Source organism: Schistocerca nitens, chromosome 3 (assembly GCF_023898315.1).
Source record: "Schistocerca nitens isolate TAMUIC-IGC-003100 chromosome 3, iqSchNite1.1, whole genome shotgun sequence".
NCBI lineage: Eukaryota > Metazoa > Arthropoda > Insecta > Orthoptera > Acrididae > Schistocerca > Schistocerca nitens.
Genome location: NC_064616.1, coordinates 946,151,935 through 946,171,884, shown reverse-complemented (window position 1 = coordinate 946,171,884; position 19,950 = coordinate 946,151,935). Strand labels below are relative to the sequence as shown.

Here is a 19,950-nt window from a genome sequence, read left to right as displayed (position 1 = left end):
GATACTAACACATATAAAGCTACTTTGCCATTGAATACTATAGCTATACCCCACAAATAGTGCATAACTTTTCATCATTTTTGTAAATACTTTGAAGATACTGTCTGGTAACTAGTAATATACGTATACTATTCTCCGACTTTGAACTACTTGTAAACAGTGTAGAAGGCATCATGCAATTTTACATAGATTTCTATGATACAAAACTCTGAAACAAACAAACCCTATCTTCACCGAAGTGCGTAAAAGGTATCGGAGAGTTATTGAAACCTGTGGGCACTTGTTTCACAAACTTTGATACATAATATCATATGTGTACAGTATATAATTTTGTGTATTACCTAAGAGGACATTTTTCAGTTCTATGTAACTTTAAGTGAATTTTCAGCCGGAAATGGTATGTAAATTTCAGACAACCCCATGATCTAGGGAGGACATTTTCATTTTTGTGCTTTAAGTGTTGGTTACATGACATGTTTTTATGGACATTCACCATAGGTGCTTATAAATATGTTATTTCATTGATGATGTATAGTAACCTCAACCATGAGTTGAACCAAACTGATAGTGAACTTGGCTTTGTCTCTAAACACACTACATGGTATCCTCAACGAGACTTGAACTTAAATTGTCAGAAAGAACTTTTAGTTATGTGATAGATTTTACAGTATGATATCCTCAATTCAATTTGTGCCATGTTAGCACACCGGACTTATATTTCAACTACTATACACATAATCTAGTACCCTGGAACTAATAAGTGTTTATGTAGCACACAGAACTTTACCAAATGCTTTGATGTTTTAGTGGTATCTATGCTGCACACAGTATTTCATAAACTACTGACAATATAAAATGGTATTGTAAGCCATGGTAGTGCCAAAAAGGCACAGAGGACTTGCTTCTAAGATATGGTATCACATTTTTCAGTAGTGAATTTGGTATCATAATCTGCAATATTGCAATTGGTATTGTATTTTACAGTTATGATGAAACTAACAGAAAAGACTGTTTTCAAAACAGTATTAACTTTTCAAAAAATTACATAACTTTTGGAGGTCAAGTGTATAAGAGAACAAATCATTTATCTTATTATTTTCTGTATCCAAGTTAAAATTTACTGATTGTTGAGCATTAGTTTTAGTCTTGTTACCACTAATAAATTAATATTTGCTTTACAATTTTGTGTTAGTAGAAGTGTTTTTTTTAATATTGCTAATTAGTATTTGTACAAAATTCAACAGCATAATTACATCTGACAAAATCTAAAATTCTTTTTGCAAGAAGCAAACTTTTTAATTTCCCCCGCCCCCGTAAGATGAGTTAGCATTTGTTTTTGTCGAAGGGTTAGCCAAGTATTCTTTTCATGTAACTTCAAATCAGTTAAGAAGTCATTTTGACATTTCTCTGTTCCTTTCTTTCTTTTTTTATTTAGTTTTTTTCACCCCCTTCAGATTCTTAGAGCCTTGTTTACCGTGCAATTTTCTTATGAAATATTTCATATATGTGATTAGGGAACATTGGATTCTGAAGCCGATACACTGTTAAATGTTGTAGGAAATAACCTGGGAGTTGTGTCCAATCCTTAAAAAAATCATCAAGACCATCAGCAGAATGAAGAACAGTCGGACACCACCCTCCAATTCAGCACACACCAGATGCCTCCTTTTACCTGTCTTCAACTATTCAGACAACAGTAACCTATGATGGTATTTCGAAAAAACTTGTTTTACTGCAAGTTCTACTTTTCAAATTTGTAAACAATGTGCATTCCTGCGAGACTTTCCTTTGCAGTGGAATGCAAGCGAAACTCTCAGGGGGTGTGTAACATGCAATAAGCCATTTGGACCATGTATATTTTCAAATTTATGATCTTATCCTTTCTTCAATCTTATCTGAAATGCTTTACACTCCAACTGTAAAATAGTATATGACATGCTAACACAATTAACCCCTGTGATTAAAAACAAATTTCATAAAATTACTGTACTACAAAAAGATATATTTTTGTTTATGTGAATATATGTTACCATAATTGTTCTATTGTGCTATTGAATGTAATGTATTTCACTGAGTGAACATTGTAATTGATGGCAGAAAGGCATCTAGGAATATTAAAAATGATAATTATCTATTAATCAGTTTGTTGTCTATGTTATTTCAAGAAACACATCAAACTATACGGTTCCCAGATCTACAAGACATCCTGGCTTCCAGACATAAGAACTTCAAGCAATGGATTGAAAGAGATTCTTAGAAAATAAGAAGAGTATTTTTTCTTTAAAACTACCACTAGACCTGGCCAATAATATTTTAACTCCATGAACATTTATTACAATTAACGGTCTTCCAATTGTGCATAACAAAGGGGGTCGTTAAAGTACTAGGAAGTTTTTTGTAATTCTTACACATGGTCTGTAAGCTTTTTCATTACCACAGTTTTTCAAACAGTTACTTGAAAAATTTTTTGTATGCATTTGTTCTTTAGTGTGTTGAGAACAAATTTCCTTAACCATAAAACTTACTGCCAAATGCCTTTGTTGAGATTAACATCCACTCCAATAGCAACATATCGAGTTCTGCTAGGTATATTCTGGTAGAACATCTCCACAGTTCCATGTTTTGTGAAAGATTTGCTTTCCACAGAACCTTCAACCAAAACTTTCATATCTTCCTTCAATATCCACTTCCATTCTCCTAGAAGATGTCCTTTAACAACTGGTAGGTTAAGAGCTGCTTTCAAAGCCCCAGAACTTTTCTGAAAACTAAAAGTATTGTTAAAAGAATGAATCAGAATTTCTTTTGTGAATACTGAATTCACTAGGATTAATATAAAACACATTAAATTTAAGTAAGATATACAGTGATAGGAATGAAGGTTCTAAACATCTAATCAAAGATAACAATGAATTGACTGAAGTTGCTTGTACTCACTAATAATGCCCTATGGCTTCAATTTTTTCAAAATCTTTGAATGGAGTTTCTCCTGTAACTTCAACTGTGTAATTCATGTTATCATATATTAATATTTTTCCAGTCAGGGCACCACGTTTGTAAAATTTATGTGTACTACTTGCCTGTGGAAAAAATTGATGGAAATACGCATTACACAGGATAAGAACAAAACTTGTAGCTTTTACCTCACAATAAAATTTCTGACACATGGATACAAATAGCAGAACAATGTTTATAAAAAAAGAGTATATGCAGTGAATGTAGTAAAAGCTGTGTAGCATTGATAGTGTGCTGTTAGAAGCTTTCTCAACATAAGAACTGCTTGAAAGCTTCTAAGGCACTGCATTAATTAGTGCTGTGGAAGCTGCAAACTATTTCAGTGAGACAGCTGCCTGTCACCGTCAAGTGCAGCTGTGAGGAGCTGTAGAGGTACTGATTATATACTGGTTTACCATATAAGTACAGGTGCCAGAAGGTGGGGCTCTGTCATAGCTGAGGACCTTGACATCCAGAGCCCCTGCCATAAAAAAAATGAAGGCTTCAGTGAGAGCCTCAGTATATTTTGAGAGGGACTGCTTGACACTGCACATCCTGCAACCATAGGTGGCTAGGCTGCACAGAAGGGACTTCTTGGTGGTATGGAGTGGGTGTCAGCTGTCGAAGTGGAGGTATTGCTGGTGGTTAGTAGGTTTGATGTGGACTGAGGTACTGATGTAGCCTTCTTCAAGGTAGAGGTCAATATCTAGGAAGGCGACTTGTTGGGTTGAGTAGGACCAGGAGAAATAAATGGGGGAGAAGTTGTTGAGGTTCTGGAGGAATGTGGATAGGGTGTCCTCACCTTTGATACAGATAGTGGCTGCAGCTGAACCAGATGAGAGGTTTAGGATTCTGACCTTTTAGATGATACATTCCACCACCACACCCTGTTTTTCACCACTGCCTTCCATCTAACTTTCAGCACTTCACTGTCCGCCATCCCCACCATACTATCCCTCCCCCCTCCCCCCACCTCCTCCTTACCCCCACCCAGTCACCACTCCTATCATGTGCTGGTTCTGGTGCTAGCAGAGTGGTTTCAGTTGCCTGAGATTGCAGTCACGTATGTGAGTTGCATTTGTGTGAGAATGTGTGCGTGCATATGTGTGTCTATTGTCGAAGAAGGCTTATGGCTGAAAGGCTTAACTGTGAAAGTGTTTCTGTTATGCCTATCTGCGACTCAGCATCTCCGATGTACGGTGAATAGCAACTTTCCTTCTTATAATATTGTCTAAACCACTCTATGATATAATGAGTCACTGCATCAGGTATCAGGGAATTATGATGAAAAGAGAATTATGGAGTATTATAAAGTTGTATCAAGGGGCACAGACTACAGCTAGTAAAACACTTATTGTTGATTCAATACATCAGTGGTATTACAGAGCTCATGAAGAATGATACATTGGATGGGTCTCTAAGAGATGAGATGTGAAGTTTAGGGTTCAGGCAAAAGGTCTCTCATCATTATGATCTGCACTGTGACTGTATGATTTTATCACAGATAATGTTTTGTAAATAGATCACTCTAAGCTCTTCCTTCCAAACTTGACAGCTTATTTAATATAATGTAGTGATGAGGTGCAACAGGCCACTGGATAGTGTGTCATGTGAAGGATGGGATAATTAGGTTGAGGAATATGTGTGGTACATTGCTAAGGTTAAGCACGAAGTCAAGGAGGTAATACATGGGAAATGGTGGGAGTGGAAGTCTGTAAAGTTAACTTTTGTAGAATGCTTCCCAGATTCCCACCGACCTATTCCCATGAGATGATTTGACACAGCAGTCATCACAGATTGAAAGAGAGTTATCGACTCCTCAGTGAGACAGCTTGGAGGGTGCCACAGGAAGCAGTGAGTGTAATAACATATCTTTGCTATGTTTTCTCAGGACTAGGATCAGTTTTCAAGGACTGCAACCATAAAAACTGTGGAGACATTTCAAATATGTCTCGGTACCCGTCTCAGTTACTGGAGAATCACAGATGGATTCTTATAGGTATCATGAGCGAAAAACTAACCAGATGTGTCTTCAATAAACTGTATGGAATTAGCTAGTTCCAGGTGCATTTACAGGGAGAATTTGATGGGTCACATTCTTCAAAGAGGGGAAGAGTGTAGCAACACAAGCCAAGACAGATGGTCTTGCCCATTTTGGCATGCACTGAAGTAGCCACTCATCGAATCATCAACCATCATATGTGTGGTGTCCACCATGAAGTTACCACTGCTTGTCATAATACTCACTGAACCACCTGCCAAAGGAGTCCAGCCAAGTGTTGAACTGTGGCTCTTCTAGTAACTGGGCTTCTGGAGTGCTCACCAGTGCCAGCTGTTTTCAGCCAGCCTCCAGTCCAACTTTCACTTCCTGAATATTTCTGCCCATTACTGGTTATGGCCATGTAGGACTCAGCATGCTTCACTCACTGAGCAGTCACAGCCTGCTTCATCACCCCTAATGCAGCACAGCTGCTGGGTGAGAGTGTTTGCAATGCAAGGTTCAACCATGCAAAATATGCTGAGCATAGCAGTGGGTTGTACCCTACTACAATATTTCAGTGCTATGGGGTCCATGGGTTGTAATCCACCTTTCAGTTGCCATGAGATGAGGGCTTGAACTTGTAATTAATTGACACAGGGAGTCTGCTGCCTTCTCCATACACATAATCTCAGGCCCGTGGAATGTGACCAGGCTTTCCTGCACAATGTCCATGGCTCATTTCCCCAACAAAGGGCTCTGGATATCAAGTCGCACAGGATAATGTTATAGCCCCCCATCCTGGGGCTTGGGCTTCTGTAGCCAACATGAACCAAGAGACCACTACAGCCTCCCAATAGCTAAACCTGAAGGTGTCTCATTGAAATACTGTGTAGTTTCCACAATACCATCTGATGAAACATTCTAGAAAACATTTTTACTATGTGAAAATATACTTGTAGGTGTTACTGAAACTGTACAGCTGACAGTTACTGATATCAATACATGTAGTTTATTCAGAACTTCTATAAACAATAGTGACTCAAATAACGTCTTTAGTCAGAAATAATTTTATTTTCACTCTTATAAAACATCATTTCTGTTTTTTTGTGATCAAAGTCAGGTATGTTGATTTCTACATCATGTCTAGAAATTTTCTCACATGATTCTATTTATGTCATATTATCACACAGAATCCAAAATGAAATACTACTTACAAGAGCAGGACCATCAACAAGAACAAACACTTCACACTGAAAATAACTTCATAAATCATAAATGGAAGTACACACAGAGTTTAAATGACCTGCCTCAGTGTGGAATGCTCCTATATAACACATATAGAATGTTCTAGTATGATCCCTTTCTTACCAGTCACTGACTATAACTGCAGTGTCCTGAGTAAAAAAGCATTACATGCAAAAAAGAAATTTTTTGAATCATCTGCCACATTTAATGGCAGATCATTGATATATATGAAGAAAAGCAAGAGATTCAGAGCAGAATTCTGTGGCATGACCCCACTGAGATTCAGTTATCTTCCATGTTTGTTGAGACAGTACAACAACCTTTTGCTTCCTCTTTTCTGGATATGAAGTGAAACATTGTTAAGCATTTTCCCTAATCCTGTAAAGTAACAACTTATGGAAGCATATTCCAAGTAAGTGCTACCATTAAAGCAAATAAAACACCTACTGCCCTCAACCTATTATTTAGCCCTGCTACCTAAGGCACAAAAGAATATGCATTTTACTGATGCCATACTGTGAGTCTAACAACAATTTATGTACTGAGAAGTGTCACTGCACTCTTATTTACAGATTTCTTGAAAACTTTGGAAACTTCAGTAGCAAAGAAAATGATGTAATTATCTCTTTCTCCATATTTAAATCTGTCAGGAAATTAACCACACCTGAAAGGCACACAGCGTAGAATAGAAATAGTTGATGTGATAGTCAGTACATTTTTTTATCATTTTTATTCCATTTGTTGACTTATGAAACCTCACCAGAAGGTCAGTTTCCATCCAGTGAAATGAAGAAACCAGAGGAGGAATTAGTATCAGATGCTACATGTACCCATTTTTAGAATTCCATATGGTGGCTCACGTAATATTTGACAGATCAGTAGAGACTTGGCCAATGATACCTGTTTTATGTTTTATTAAGTGTCTTCACAAATTCCAGATGACCTGATGTCAGAATGTTGTGAAAATATTTCAGAATGTCTGGCCATAAACAAGCTAAAATGCAAGCAACCTTTTGTCGTATCATTGATTCATAAACCCTCTCATATTTTCTTCCACCTTTTCCTTGGAAAACACAAGCAGAAATAATGCAGTATGGGTACAAAAAGTCCCAGAAGGCTTATGTGTCTATTTCAGTGGACTGAGGGCTCTTTCAGGGCAGCATAGATTCATAATCCACAACAACAACTTATTATAAATGAAACAAGTGAACGTTATAATTTATTATGTACACTTGCTGTTTTTATGTATTTTTCTAATGTAACTACTGTTGCAAACAAGAATAAAACAATTATATTGATTGAAAGCTTATACAATATTATGTTTAGTAACTTCCTGGCAGATTAAAACTGTGTGCCCGACCGAGACTCTAGCTCAGGACCTTTGCCCTTCGGGGGGAAGTGCTCTACCATCTGAGCTACCGAAGCACGACTCACGCCCAGTCCTCATTCTGGAAACATCCCCCAGGCTGTGACTAAGCCATGTCTCCACAATATCCTTTCTTTCAGGAGTGCTAGTTCTGCATGGTTCGCAGGAGAGCTTCTGTAAAGTTTGGAAGGTAGGAGACGAGATACTGGCAGAAGTAAAGCTGTGAGGACCGTACGTGAGTCGTGTTTCGGTAGCTCAGATGGTAGAGCACTTGCCCGCGAAAGGCAAAGGTCCTGAGTTCGAGTCTTGGTCGGGCACACAGTTTTAATCTGCCAGGAAGTTTCATATCAGCGCACACTCCACTGCAGAGTGAAAATCTCATTCTGGATTATGTTTAGTATTTTATCCATCTACAGCAACAGTATTCATATGTAATGAAATAATGAGTAACCACTTGCATAAAAGAAATTTAATTTCTTTACTGGTTTTTGGCACTTAGTGCCCTTCTCCATAAGGTTATGCCTATTGCATTATTTGCAAGTGTCTGTATTACTGACACCTGCATAACCTTCTGAAGAAGGCCACTAAGTGCCCAAAACTGGCGAAGAAATTAAATTTCTTTTATGCCACTGGATGCTTATTATATCATTATATGATCTGATGTGTATACAGTGACAACTGTCGCAAGAAAATTAAATATCTGTGCTCACTGGGCAACCAACTTGATAATATTTGTCAATTCTGTTAACTGCTACAAGTAAAATAAACATTTCTGTTTATTTTCATGACCCCAATATCTACAATTTCTCCTGATATTGTGGACAACTAGATACCAGGCAATATGTGATCAGTCAGGACCTTCATTTTTTTCAAAGGATGATCGTCAGCCTGTAGCTATTTCATCTAAGAAATACTGCAAATTTATAACTGTGCATCTGCTTTAAAATAATTCTAAAAATCTGCTAAGAAATCTCATTCTGTTGAGTTTACCTTTTACATTAGGAATATCGTTATTTCTTTTTTCATGAATTGCAATCTACAATCCTTCCAGCAAGTCAAGCTTTCATCCTTTATTTTCTTATGTATGGGATTTCTAAGCCCTCTCCAATTCCCTTAAGAGGATTGCCTGCTTCATATGCATTGTTTGCAACCACTGATTTGTTGTAGTTATTTAGTCTGAATGTATGTTTAAGTTCCTTGTACATGATAGGAAACATTCTTCCCATCTGTCCAGTATACTTTGAATCACTGGATGTGCAACATATTTTATAAACACCTGATCTCTCAAACTTCTTTCCCTTCATACCAACATCATGCTACAAGCTATATCTAGCCACATTGTTTGTCTGGTACACAATTTTGATACCATGCTGGTTAAAAATATTCACAATCATTTACAAGACTGTTCTATAGTATGACATAGTGACTACATTCATTCCTTCTTTGTTAAGTTTATTATTTCTATACTTATTACTCTCACACTGATCTTTCTTCAAGAACATCTATTTGGTATACATTATAAACTGCTATCTTATTAATCATGTTTAGTTCTGTCTCTTTATACTTCCTTCTCATTGGCACACGAACTACCATGACTACTAAGGTATGAAAAGCAGACTCTTTATAAGCTTGTGAATGATATGAGTCAATGGGAATTATAGCATCAGTCATTACTGGTTTCCTGTGGACAATGAATGCTTACTTATTGCCCTGCTATTTAATTTTCCAATAAACATTCGAATTTGACCAAGCCATTACAGGTAAAATGATTCTTATAACATTATGTAGATACACATTGTCACTTGTTGATGGTTCTGAGAAAGATGTAGAGAAAAAAATAATGATGCTCACAGATAAATTGAGTTTTTGATGGAGCATGAAATCAACAGCAATTTACAATTACTTGATATGAACATTAAAAAGACAGGGCAATAAGCACACATTTACTGTCTACAATAAAGCAATGACAACTGATGCTGTAATTCATAATGATTCAACACACCATTGTCATCTAGCAAGTTTTTGCACATTCATCAAAGGAAGTTCTAGAAGTGGACAATGTGTATGTAACCCATGCCTTAGAAAATGGCAATGGACTTTCACCCCTCATAGTGCACAATGTGTTACACTATTCCATTGTTGTCCCAGAGCTGGGGACGCAAACCTGTCCTGCAATTACATTTGGAAGAGATGCCAATATTCTCAGGGGGTGGTCTGGATGGTGCCTCTTGACCCATCTCATCATGTTCTACAGTCTTCTGCACACACCCGTCACACTGCCAGAACACTTCATCTCACATGAACAGCAATTTCCTAAGTGGATGCATCATGTTATCTCATGCCAATAATGTGCTCTCTTTCAGACTCACTCATTTGACAGTACAGTTCACTCATACATCTTTGAGGCATCCTGCACATCTGCTCAAGTCACACTGATCCATTACCTTTGATTTATTGTAACAAGAGCCACAGCCACATTTTACCAATAGGTGGTGTTACGCCACAATATCAAAATTGAACTTGATCCCACGGTTCGATATGGTTAAAATGCTAATCATTTCTGCAAAGCATACCAATGTACAAGTCCTGTGAATATGAACATCCTATCTCTAGTTGATCAGGGAGTTCTGCTTTTGTTTCTGAATAAGAGTGAAATAACAGAAAGAATAAACTTAAAAAGAAGACATAAATGTGATCACTATACAATACTATGGAACAGTCTTGCAAAAGATTGTAAATATTTTTAAACCTGATGGTGTCAAAATTGGTTTCCAGACAAAAAATCTAGCTAACTATAGTCCAAAGCATAATGTCATAAAAATAGAAACAAGTTTGATAGACAATAAGGTTATAAAATACGCAGCACATCCTATGATGCAAAGTACACTGGACAGATGGGAAGAACATTTTTGATTTGATGTAGAAGAAGATCATCCCCTTAAGGATGTGGAAGATGACTTAGAACTCCTGCACATAGACAAGTGAGGATGAAAAACCAACTTGATGGAAGGAATGTTGATTGCCATTCAAGAAAAGAATGATATTAATATTAATATTATGCAAGCAAAAGACAACAGAACAAAGTATATTAATGGCTCCTTAGAAATATTTTGAAGCAGATGCATAATAATAGATGTGCTTTACTTCTTTGACAAAATAGATGCAGCAAGGCCAGCCACAGCATGCAAAACTGCACCCAAGTAGGATTTGTGGTCCATGTGTGTGCTGAGGCCCACTTGCTTCAGCTTTGCTCAGTGAGTCTTGGAAGTACCCTGTACAGTGCAACATTTGATTTAGTATTGCAGTGTGGTATTTTTCAATCAGTACAACTATCTTCATTTACGCAGAATTGTGATGTCAGTGCCATTTACCCTCTGCTATTTGTTCACTGTATGAAGGATATTCACAGATCCATTGGCTGTTTGCACAAAAAGAGGCAGCCTAGAAAACTATTGTCACAAGCCTTTAAAAATGAATGGGAGTGACAGAAGACAGGGATAAGAATTTTCCACATCTGTTATGCAGTCACATAATCAATGGTTACTGCAAATTTGCTATGAAACAACATTACAGTACCATGCAGAAAGATTTTAAGGATTTAGCTGACAATGAAAGAGCAAAATGTTACATTGAACGACAGATATGATTCTGTTTTCTCTTCATTAGGAAGCACTTTGTGCAAAATTTGCGCTCACAGAGCACATGTAGAAACTGGTGGTATGAGTAGTAAACTTTCTGAAGTTTCTAGGATTATTCCACTGTCAGATGCAACCGTTTTTGATAGAACTGAGCAACAAGTATGGGAATTTTGTATATTAATGCAGAGTACGTTGGTTAAGTTAAGGGGCATGCCTGGAATGATTTTTTTTATTTAAAACCCACTATTGTTTAATTTAGGTAGGAAAAATGAAATCAGGAATAATAATTAGAACATTTGGAATTGATTGCAAATCCTCATATTTTAATTGGACTTGACTGCACACTGCCCACAGTAAGATACTGCAAGCTGGAAATGCCCACAGTAAGACACTGAAAGGTGAGAATCAACTTATTTCTGATTTGATGGGATACATTTCAAAAGAAAATTGTATTGTGGAAGGAATAAATTCTGACCAACTCAGTCCACTTTCCTATGCTCACTGACATTAAAGAAAACACCAGATACAGAGAATCCATTGGGGCCTTGAAAGAATCACAAGGACAGTTTTCTAAATGTTTTGCAGATACACACTTTCCTAAATGTTTTGCAGATACTGCCAATCTTAGAGCTGTTTCTGAGACTGTTTGGCATTTTAGTTGAAAGTGCCCCTGTCTAAGTGCATAGGTAAGTGATGATCTACTATGTAATTTCCATTTTAAAGATAAAGTCGTACAAGATACATACGTTGTTTTCCACAGGTAAAGTTTCCATGTCTCCATAATGAGGTTGCAAAAGTGATACAATATTGCAATGGATATATACATGTGAAAGACCTTTTTTTGATTATGAAGCTAAAGAAGTCATGATTATGTGGCAACCTGAGTTGGAAAATCTGTGAAATTATCTGTGTATGTCTGTATGCCAACAATTTGAACCAGATAAAAATTATAGTGTGACTTCATCACAACAAAGATAATGAAATAACACTGAAAATTTGTTTCATTTATGATCTATGTTTCTGAAAAATATGAAATATGAAACAAAGTCATTTGCAGTGCACCTGCACTGCCAACTAAATATGACACTCTCACAATTTCCTCCCTCTTCCCTCCATTCCTGCTCACACAGTGTGATGTGTTGGGGGAGGAAGTGTGCAGCCAAGTACAGAACTACGGCATGTGAGCTAGGGCATAGCTTGTGGGCCAAATTCTTGGCTGCCCCTGAGGAAGAGACTGACGATTGTAGACAACATGCAAAAGTCATTTTTGAAAATGATGGCAAGTAGGAGACCAATAGAATAACATTATGATTAAGCCAGTTGCTTCACTTACACAATAATATCATGGGCATGTCAGTTCACAAAAACCCTTGGACATTTGGAGAAGTGTCAACTGGACACTCTTGAAGCCCATAACAGATCTGGAGAATATGACCTGGTACGATATGCTGTGTGAGATGGGATGACTCATCAACTTTAATGTAAGATTAGGACCCACAATCCAATGTGTTTTTATTCTGTTTTATTGTTTGATTACCACAAATGTGTCAGTAGACATTTTGATCTTTTTACATGTTGAGCTAAGTTTTGACATTCTGATGCTGAAAGCATTGTCTCTAGAAATGCATTGTTGAGAATGTGTAATACAGAAAATGGTAGACTGCTGCCAATTATTACTGTTAATATGCAGCAACTGCTACCTCACATAATTACTACTGTTGATACATAACAACCATTGCCTCACATGCTTAAAAATGGATAATATTAAACTGTATTGAATTCCTTGGTTTCAGCAGCAACTAAGGCATATTATGAAATGCCACCCTTACATGGTATAATATGCTGTGCAATACACTGAGCAAGTGTCAATATTTTTAAAACTTTGCAGTCTTCCTAAGCATATTGTGAAAACCATCAATTCCAATTCATATGGTCAATATTATTGCGCAAACTTATTATTGTGCAATAGGTATTGAGTGTGTGAGGTATCCTTCAGATCTTTATAATCCTTCAGTAATTCAGGTTCTTCTCTTTGCTCATTTTCACTGCTTGGTACTGCAGTGATGACTGGGATATTACCAGCACTTTGAAGTTTCTCCAATAAAAGTCTCATAAGGAAATTAGCACCCTCGTGTTTGCATCAGTTTTAAGTGTATTACTGCAATGTATTCCTGAAGCTTAAATGCACATCTTGCCAATCATCCTGGAGGATTCTTCACGTTTGTCACCTAGTGAAAGACTGGGGATTGCTCACTGAAGTGTCTACCACGCAAACAGGACCAAACTTACTGATTGCCCAAACAATTGCAATGCATTCTTTCTCTATCACATAATAATTCTTCTACTCAGAGAGTACTCTGGAAGCATATACAATCACTCTTTCAGTGCCTTCCTGTATTTACACTGCAACTGCACCTACCCTATAACCACTAGTATGACTGTGCAGTTCCATCTTGGCATCATCATCAAAATGTGCCAGAGCTGAGAAAGGGTTCAGCATCCCCATAAGCATACAGAAAAATCATCCTCATTCCTCACTGCAAGGATATTTGATGTTTCTCTATGGCAATCCTTGCTGTAGTTGTGATTGGGAACTTAAATTTTTTTATGAAGCAACTGTAGTGGCAGCAGGAAATCTCTCACATCATGAATGTGCTGAGGATTTAGAATACCTGTTATGGCTCTTACTTTCTGTGGACCAGGACAGCCTATATTTCCATTAACTAAAATCCCAAAGATTTTTATTTCTTGGGCAATGAAGAGCCACTTTGTCTGATTGAGACAAAGACCTGCATCATTTGAAACATTCAGTACAATAGTCACACAGCTTAGATGCTCTTCAGATGCTCTGGAGACAACTTTAGTGTCATCCAGGCACAACAGAAACATTGTCCATTTAACTATTTAAGATGCTGAAGTTCCCAAAGGTGGCAGGAGAACTGCAAAGGCAAAATGGTATAATTTTGACCTCACACAAGCTATTACATGTTCTGAAAACAATATTTTTATGGTCAGCCTCATCAGCATTGATTTGTGAGTAACCTGTCTGTACATCCATAATGTTGAACTACTTTGCTGTCTTCCGATTTTTCAAGGTGTCATCAATTTCTGGCAACGAATGAACCTTCTTTATGGTTATTTTGTTCATCCACTAGTAATAGGTGCAGACACAGCTTGTGCCATCTTTCTTCTTCACCAGGGCACAATGAAAGACCATAGTCCTTCTAATGGCTAAACAATATAATATCACAGCTTATCTTCCAGTTTCATCTGAATTATCCATTGCTGAACTGGAGATACCTTAGATGAACAGTGACTAATGAAGAGATGATCCATAGTGTTGATATGGTGTTATGTATTGGGTCATTTTGTCTGCCTTGTTTCCACTCCAGAGTTAAATATAACCAAAACTTGATACACAATAGCCAATACTCAGTAACATTGTTAATCAGTAACAACAGAACCTACTGGTAGCTGAACAAGAGGTTCCTCCAGTGAGTGTTTGAAAAAAGTAATTAGCATGATTCTCCACTGATGGCACTACTGGACTAGTTTTGCTGCCCCTGTCCACTGTCTCTTAGAAATGAGCTGTTCATTGGTGACTCTGACCAAGAATCCCCTTACCCATTAGTCATAGTTAATACTGTTGGTGGCATATATATTTCTTTTGGGAGGCTGAGCATTCTGTTGCACTTGATTAGAGCATCTATTTAACTGAGCATCCAGACTGTAGACTTGAATTCATCTCATTGATGATTGTGGGAAAAGTGTGTTTTCAATTGTAGACAATAGCCCAGAACAATTAATTCATTTCCAGCTTTTCTCAGCTGTCAAATGTTTGTCCCTTTACCCAAGAAGTTTAGTGTAGCCCAACACTTTCGGCAACATACATTCCTGTTTAGTGCCAGTGAGTAAGTGCTTCTTATAACAGATTACTCCAACAGCTTCATTGTTCTGAAATTACATTCTTCCACAGACTGTGGCTGTTTTTGATACCTGAAAAGAGTCCCATCTGAGGATAACATTATGATTGTATTTCAGTAAAAGTCAAACACAAAGGGTTGTGATCTGTCATTGATCGTTATTCCCACAACAAAAGTTTTGGACAGTGGTATTTATTTTCCACTTGCAGCTTTCAGCACAATGGAATTTGGATGTCAGGACATAAATCCTCTTTAGTTTTACAATAAGTAACTGATATCACAGAAAGAGATGCCCACAATTAACAACCATAATTATAGATTGGACGCATCACTCGAGGTGGAAGGCCAATGCGGAGACTGGCCACCTAGCCTCACCCGTTCACCCTGTGAATGGTCAGGTGGCTGCTCCTTCAGCAGGGTCCAAGCAGGTACGTGGGGAAGGAGGGAGTCAGGTTTACTGGTTATTGGGAGCTCCAATTTTAGGTGCGATATGGAGCCCCTTTGGCAGACAGCGTTCAGGGCTGGAAAGAGAGCCAGTGTGCGCTCAGTGTGTCAGCCACGGGGCCTGACCTGAGATGTGGAGGCAGCCTTCCCTGTGGCTAACAAGCATGCAGTGTGCAGTCATCTGCAAGTTGTGGCTCACATCAGCACCAATGATGCCTATTGCATGGATTCTCAAGCTATCTTCAGTTCCTACTGGTGGCTGGCAGAGATGGTGATGACTGCTGGCCTTGCATGCGAGGTGCAAGCAGAGCTTGCAATTTGCAGCATCATTCCCAGAGTTGATCATGGTCCTCTGGTTTGGAGCTGAGTGGACAGTCTCAACCAAAGGCTTTGTTGACTCTATGTCAGTCTTGGCTGCAGATTTCTATTCTTGCATTATCGTGTGGGGATTTGTACGACTCCCCTTGATATGTCAGGGGGTGCACTACACAAAGGAACAGCTACTTGGGTAGCAGAATACTTATGGAGGGCACATGAGAGTTTCTTAGGCTAGGCAGTAGCTTGAGGTGCTCTAGTGAAGTCTCACCAGTTAGTTCCCAGCAAGGAAAGTCAAACGGCATTCAGAATAAAGACACTTTGACTGTCACAATTTTATCAGTAAGCTGCCAAAGTATTCATGATAAAGTTCCCAAATTTACTGCCCTTCAGGAAAGTTCTTGCACTCAAATTATTCTTGGGACCGAGAGCTGGCTGGAACCTGAGATGGAAAGCTCTGAAATATTCAGCAAGTTGTAGAACATATATTGGAAAGACAGATAAGAGGCCATAGGAGGGGGAGCATTCATTGCAGTTGACAAAAATATAGTCTCTATTGAGGTTGAAGTTGAGTGTGATAGTGAAGTCATGTGGTCACGTATAACAGGTGTAGACGAAACTCAGTTAATTGTTGAATGTTTTTACCAGCCACCCAATTCCACTGTGACAGTACTAGAGTCATTCAACGAGAGTCTATGGTCAATAGTGCATAATTTTCAGATCATGCAGTACTAGTTGGAGGCGACTGTAACCTACTGAGTATAGACTGGAATGTATATGAATTCATTGTGTGTGTGTGTGTGGGGGGGGGGGGGGGGTGCAGACAGACACTCTTGCGAAATACTTTTGAACACGTTTTCTGAAAACTGTCTTCAGCAGCTAGCTCGGCAGTCCACACTATGGAAATATCTCAGACTTCATAGCTACAAATAGGCTGGAACTTATTGACAATGTCAGTATAGAAACAGGGATTAGCCATCATGATGCCATTATAGGAACTATGATTATGAGAGTTAATGAATCAGTCAAGAAGTCTAAGGCAGTGTTTCTGCTAGACAGAGCAGATAAGCAGTTATTAACAACTCATTTAAACAGTGAATTGGCATCACTTAGTTCCAGTATGATGGATGTAGAGGAATTATGGGCAAAGTTCCAGCAGATTGTAAATGGTGGTGTCAAGAGTTACATGCCTAGTAATGGATAAAGGGTGGAAAAGGTCCACCATTGTTTAATAACGAAATTCTGTGGATGCTGAGGAAGCAGAGGCTGTTGCACTCTAGATTCGAAAAGGGGATGCACAAATGATGACAAGCAAAGGTTAGTAGAGACTCATGTGTCTGTGAAAAGATGTATGAGTGATGCATACAACAACTACCACCATCACACTTTAGCAAAAGATCTGGCTGAGAACCCGAGAAAATTCTGGTTGTACATAAAATCGCTAAGCAGATCTAAGGCTTCCATTCAGTCACTTGTTGACCAGTGTAGTGTGGCAGATAGCAAAATGAAAGGCAAAGTTTTAAATTTCATGTTCAAGAAATCATTCACACAGGAAAATGGTACAAACATACCATCATTTGACCATTGAAAACACTCCTGTATGGATATCATAGAAATAGGCATACCTGGCATAGAGAAAGAACTGAAAGATTTGAAAACAAATAAATCACAAAGTCTAGATGGAATCCCAGTTTGATTTTACAATGACTGCTCTATGGCACTGGCCTCTTACCTAGCTTATATTTACCATGAGTCTCTCACCCAGCACAAGGTCTCAAGTCACTTGAAAAAAGAGCAGGTGACTCCAATATATAAGAAAGGAAAAAGAACAAACCCACAAAATTACATACCCATATCCCTAACTTCTGTTTGCTGCAGAATCTTTGAACATATTCTCAGTTCGAATATAGTAAACTTTCTTGAGACTGACAAGCTTACATCCATGAATCAGCATGGTTTTAGAAAGCATCATTTGTGTGAAACTCAGCTTACCCTTTTCTCACATGATATACTGAGAACCACAGATGAAGGGCAACAGGCAGAGTCCATATACCTAGGTTTCTCATTTCAGGCTGTTAATGAAGGTATGAGCATGTGGAATTAGTTCACAGATATGTGAGTGGCTAGAAGACTTCTTAAATAATAGAACCCAGCATCTTGTCCTCAACAGAAAGTGTTCATCAGAGACAAGGGTATCGTCAGGAGTAACCGAGAGGAGTGTGATAGTACCGCTGTTGTTCTTTATATACATAAATGATCTGGCGGATAGGGTGGGCAGCAATCTATGGTTACATGCTGATGATGCCATGGTGTATGGTAAGGTACCAAAGTTGAGTGACTGTAGGAAGATACAAGATGACAGACAAAATTTCCAGTTGGTGTGATGAACGGCAGCTAGTACTAAATGTGGTAAAATGTAAGTTAATGCAGATGATTAGGAACAACAAACCTGTAACAGGGTGTATATGCAGACAAAGGAAAAAAAGTTCCCAGATGTTTCCCGGATTTTCCAGTTAAAAATACACATTCTCCCAGGTGAAAACACACTTTTTCCATGTTAAGTGACAGTATATTTTCCCTGGGAACTGCAAAATCCTTTGAATGGTTATGGTTTCATACACAGGGGTAGAATTTCCGGCACTTTAGAAAACGAAACTTAGGGAAAAAGAACTGTTTTGGAAATATCTATGATGTGCAGCAACATGTATGTTGCATATTTTCGTATTACGAAAATATACATTGGAATTCCACCAAACACTGTATGTTACTTTCTGAATCATTGAAATCGAGATTGTGATGCGCTTTTGTAAGCCAGTCATAGCTCATGTTACGTAATCTTGAGAGCCGATGACAGTGGATATTCAGAGCATAGGACACATGATGTAGTCAGCTAACAGCACCATCACTGTTAAGTAACACAAACAGGGAAAGTTAATAGTTTAAATTAATATGCTTAGTGTTGTTACAAGAAAAGCAAAGCTTTCACATATAAAATTGGTCTCTAAGGTTAATAAGCTGCAAGAGAAGCTAAGCTGTTGCACATAATGTTGATCTTTTTTTCTGCCTGTAACACTTTAAGATATATCACACAAATGTGCCAGTAAAATTTTTAATGATGACTTAAACGTCTGATCTTCAGGGTTTGAAATTCTTCAAGATGGCTCATCATCAAAGAGTTGATTTTTAAATGAGGGTCAAACGCTATTTGATTTAAGAAATCCTTGGTACACTCTTGCACACCGTTCAACTTACGTAAAAGTATATTTACTTTGAAATTAATGCTTTTCAAACCACCATTCGCAATATTTTCCCGTGACCTGTTAGAAATAGGTTCTCATTTCAGCAGTTGCCAGAGAGCACCAGATAACAGGTGACACCACGCTTGTGCAGCTACCATGCTGTAGGAAGCCTGTATGTACGTATGTGTAAAACATTGAAAGATCATACATTATGTTATAAAAGAAACAAGACATCAGAGGATACTGCAAGAGCAATGGAATTTTGTGAACCATACTAAAATAAGCAAATTTGAAGTGCATACTTAAAGTGCACATTCATATGTCCAGAATCCCAATGAAGTAGACCTCAAGCTGATATTAAGCTTTTCAGTGTGGTTTACGGGATGTAAATTCTCTTGAAGCACCAGTACTGTATTATATCATGTTTGGTTCTCTATTGTGGCATAATGCCATAAATGCAGCAAACAGTTGAAACTAGCCAGTACTGTGGAATTAAACATTTCATTTCAAATTTCTTTAGCAAACAGACAAAAATAACTTCCTGTTCGGCAAGGCGATTAATGCTTGACCATCAGAAAGGTGGAAATAATATAAAATCTGAAACTAATAACATAATTTAGCCTTCTGTAATTATGTGAATGTATTTTAATTCACTTGATAGCTCCCGGCCACAGATATCTGTTTTGTTTTCATTTGACGTGAGAGTAAATGAAGGGGAAACAACAAAATCACTAAATGTAAACACGGGTCACGTGGAGACTACCCACTATAACTCAGACTGCTCTGTGCATCAGCCCCGGATATATGA

At 37.9% G+C, this 19,950-nt stretch overlaps 1 protein-coding gene across 1 annotated transcript in view; it reads right to left on the bottom strand.

Moving 5' to 3' along the window:
* The window catches only part of LOC126249021 (uncharacterized), a 712,654-nt gene that overhangs the window by 351,407 nt on the left and 341,297 nt on the right, over positions 1-19,950 (bottom strand). The window contains exons 39-40 of the mRNA XM_049950623.1: positions 2,935-3,077; positions 2,526-2,765 (exon numbers count right to left, since the gene is read on the bottom strand). Of these exons, the coding sequence (XP_049806580.1) occupies positions 2,526-2,765; positions 2,935-3,077 (383 nt within the window). The remainder of the gene's footprint in view (positions 1-2,525; positions 2,766-2,934; positions 3,078-19,950) is intronic.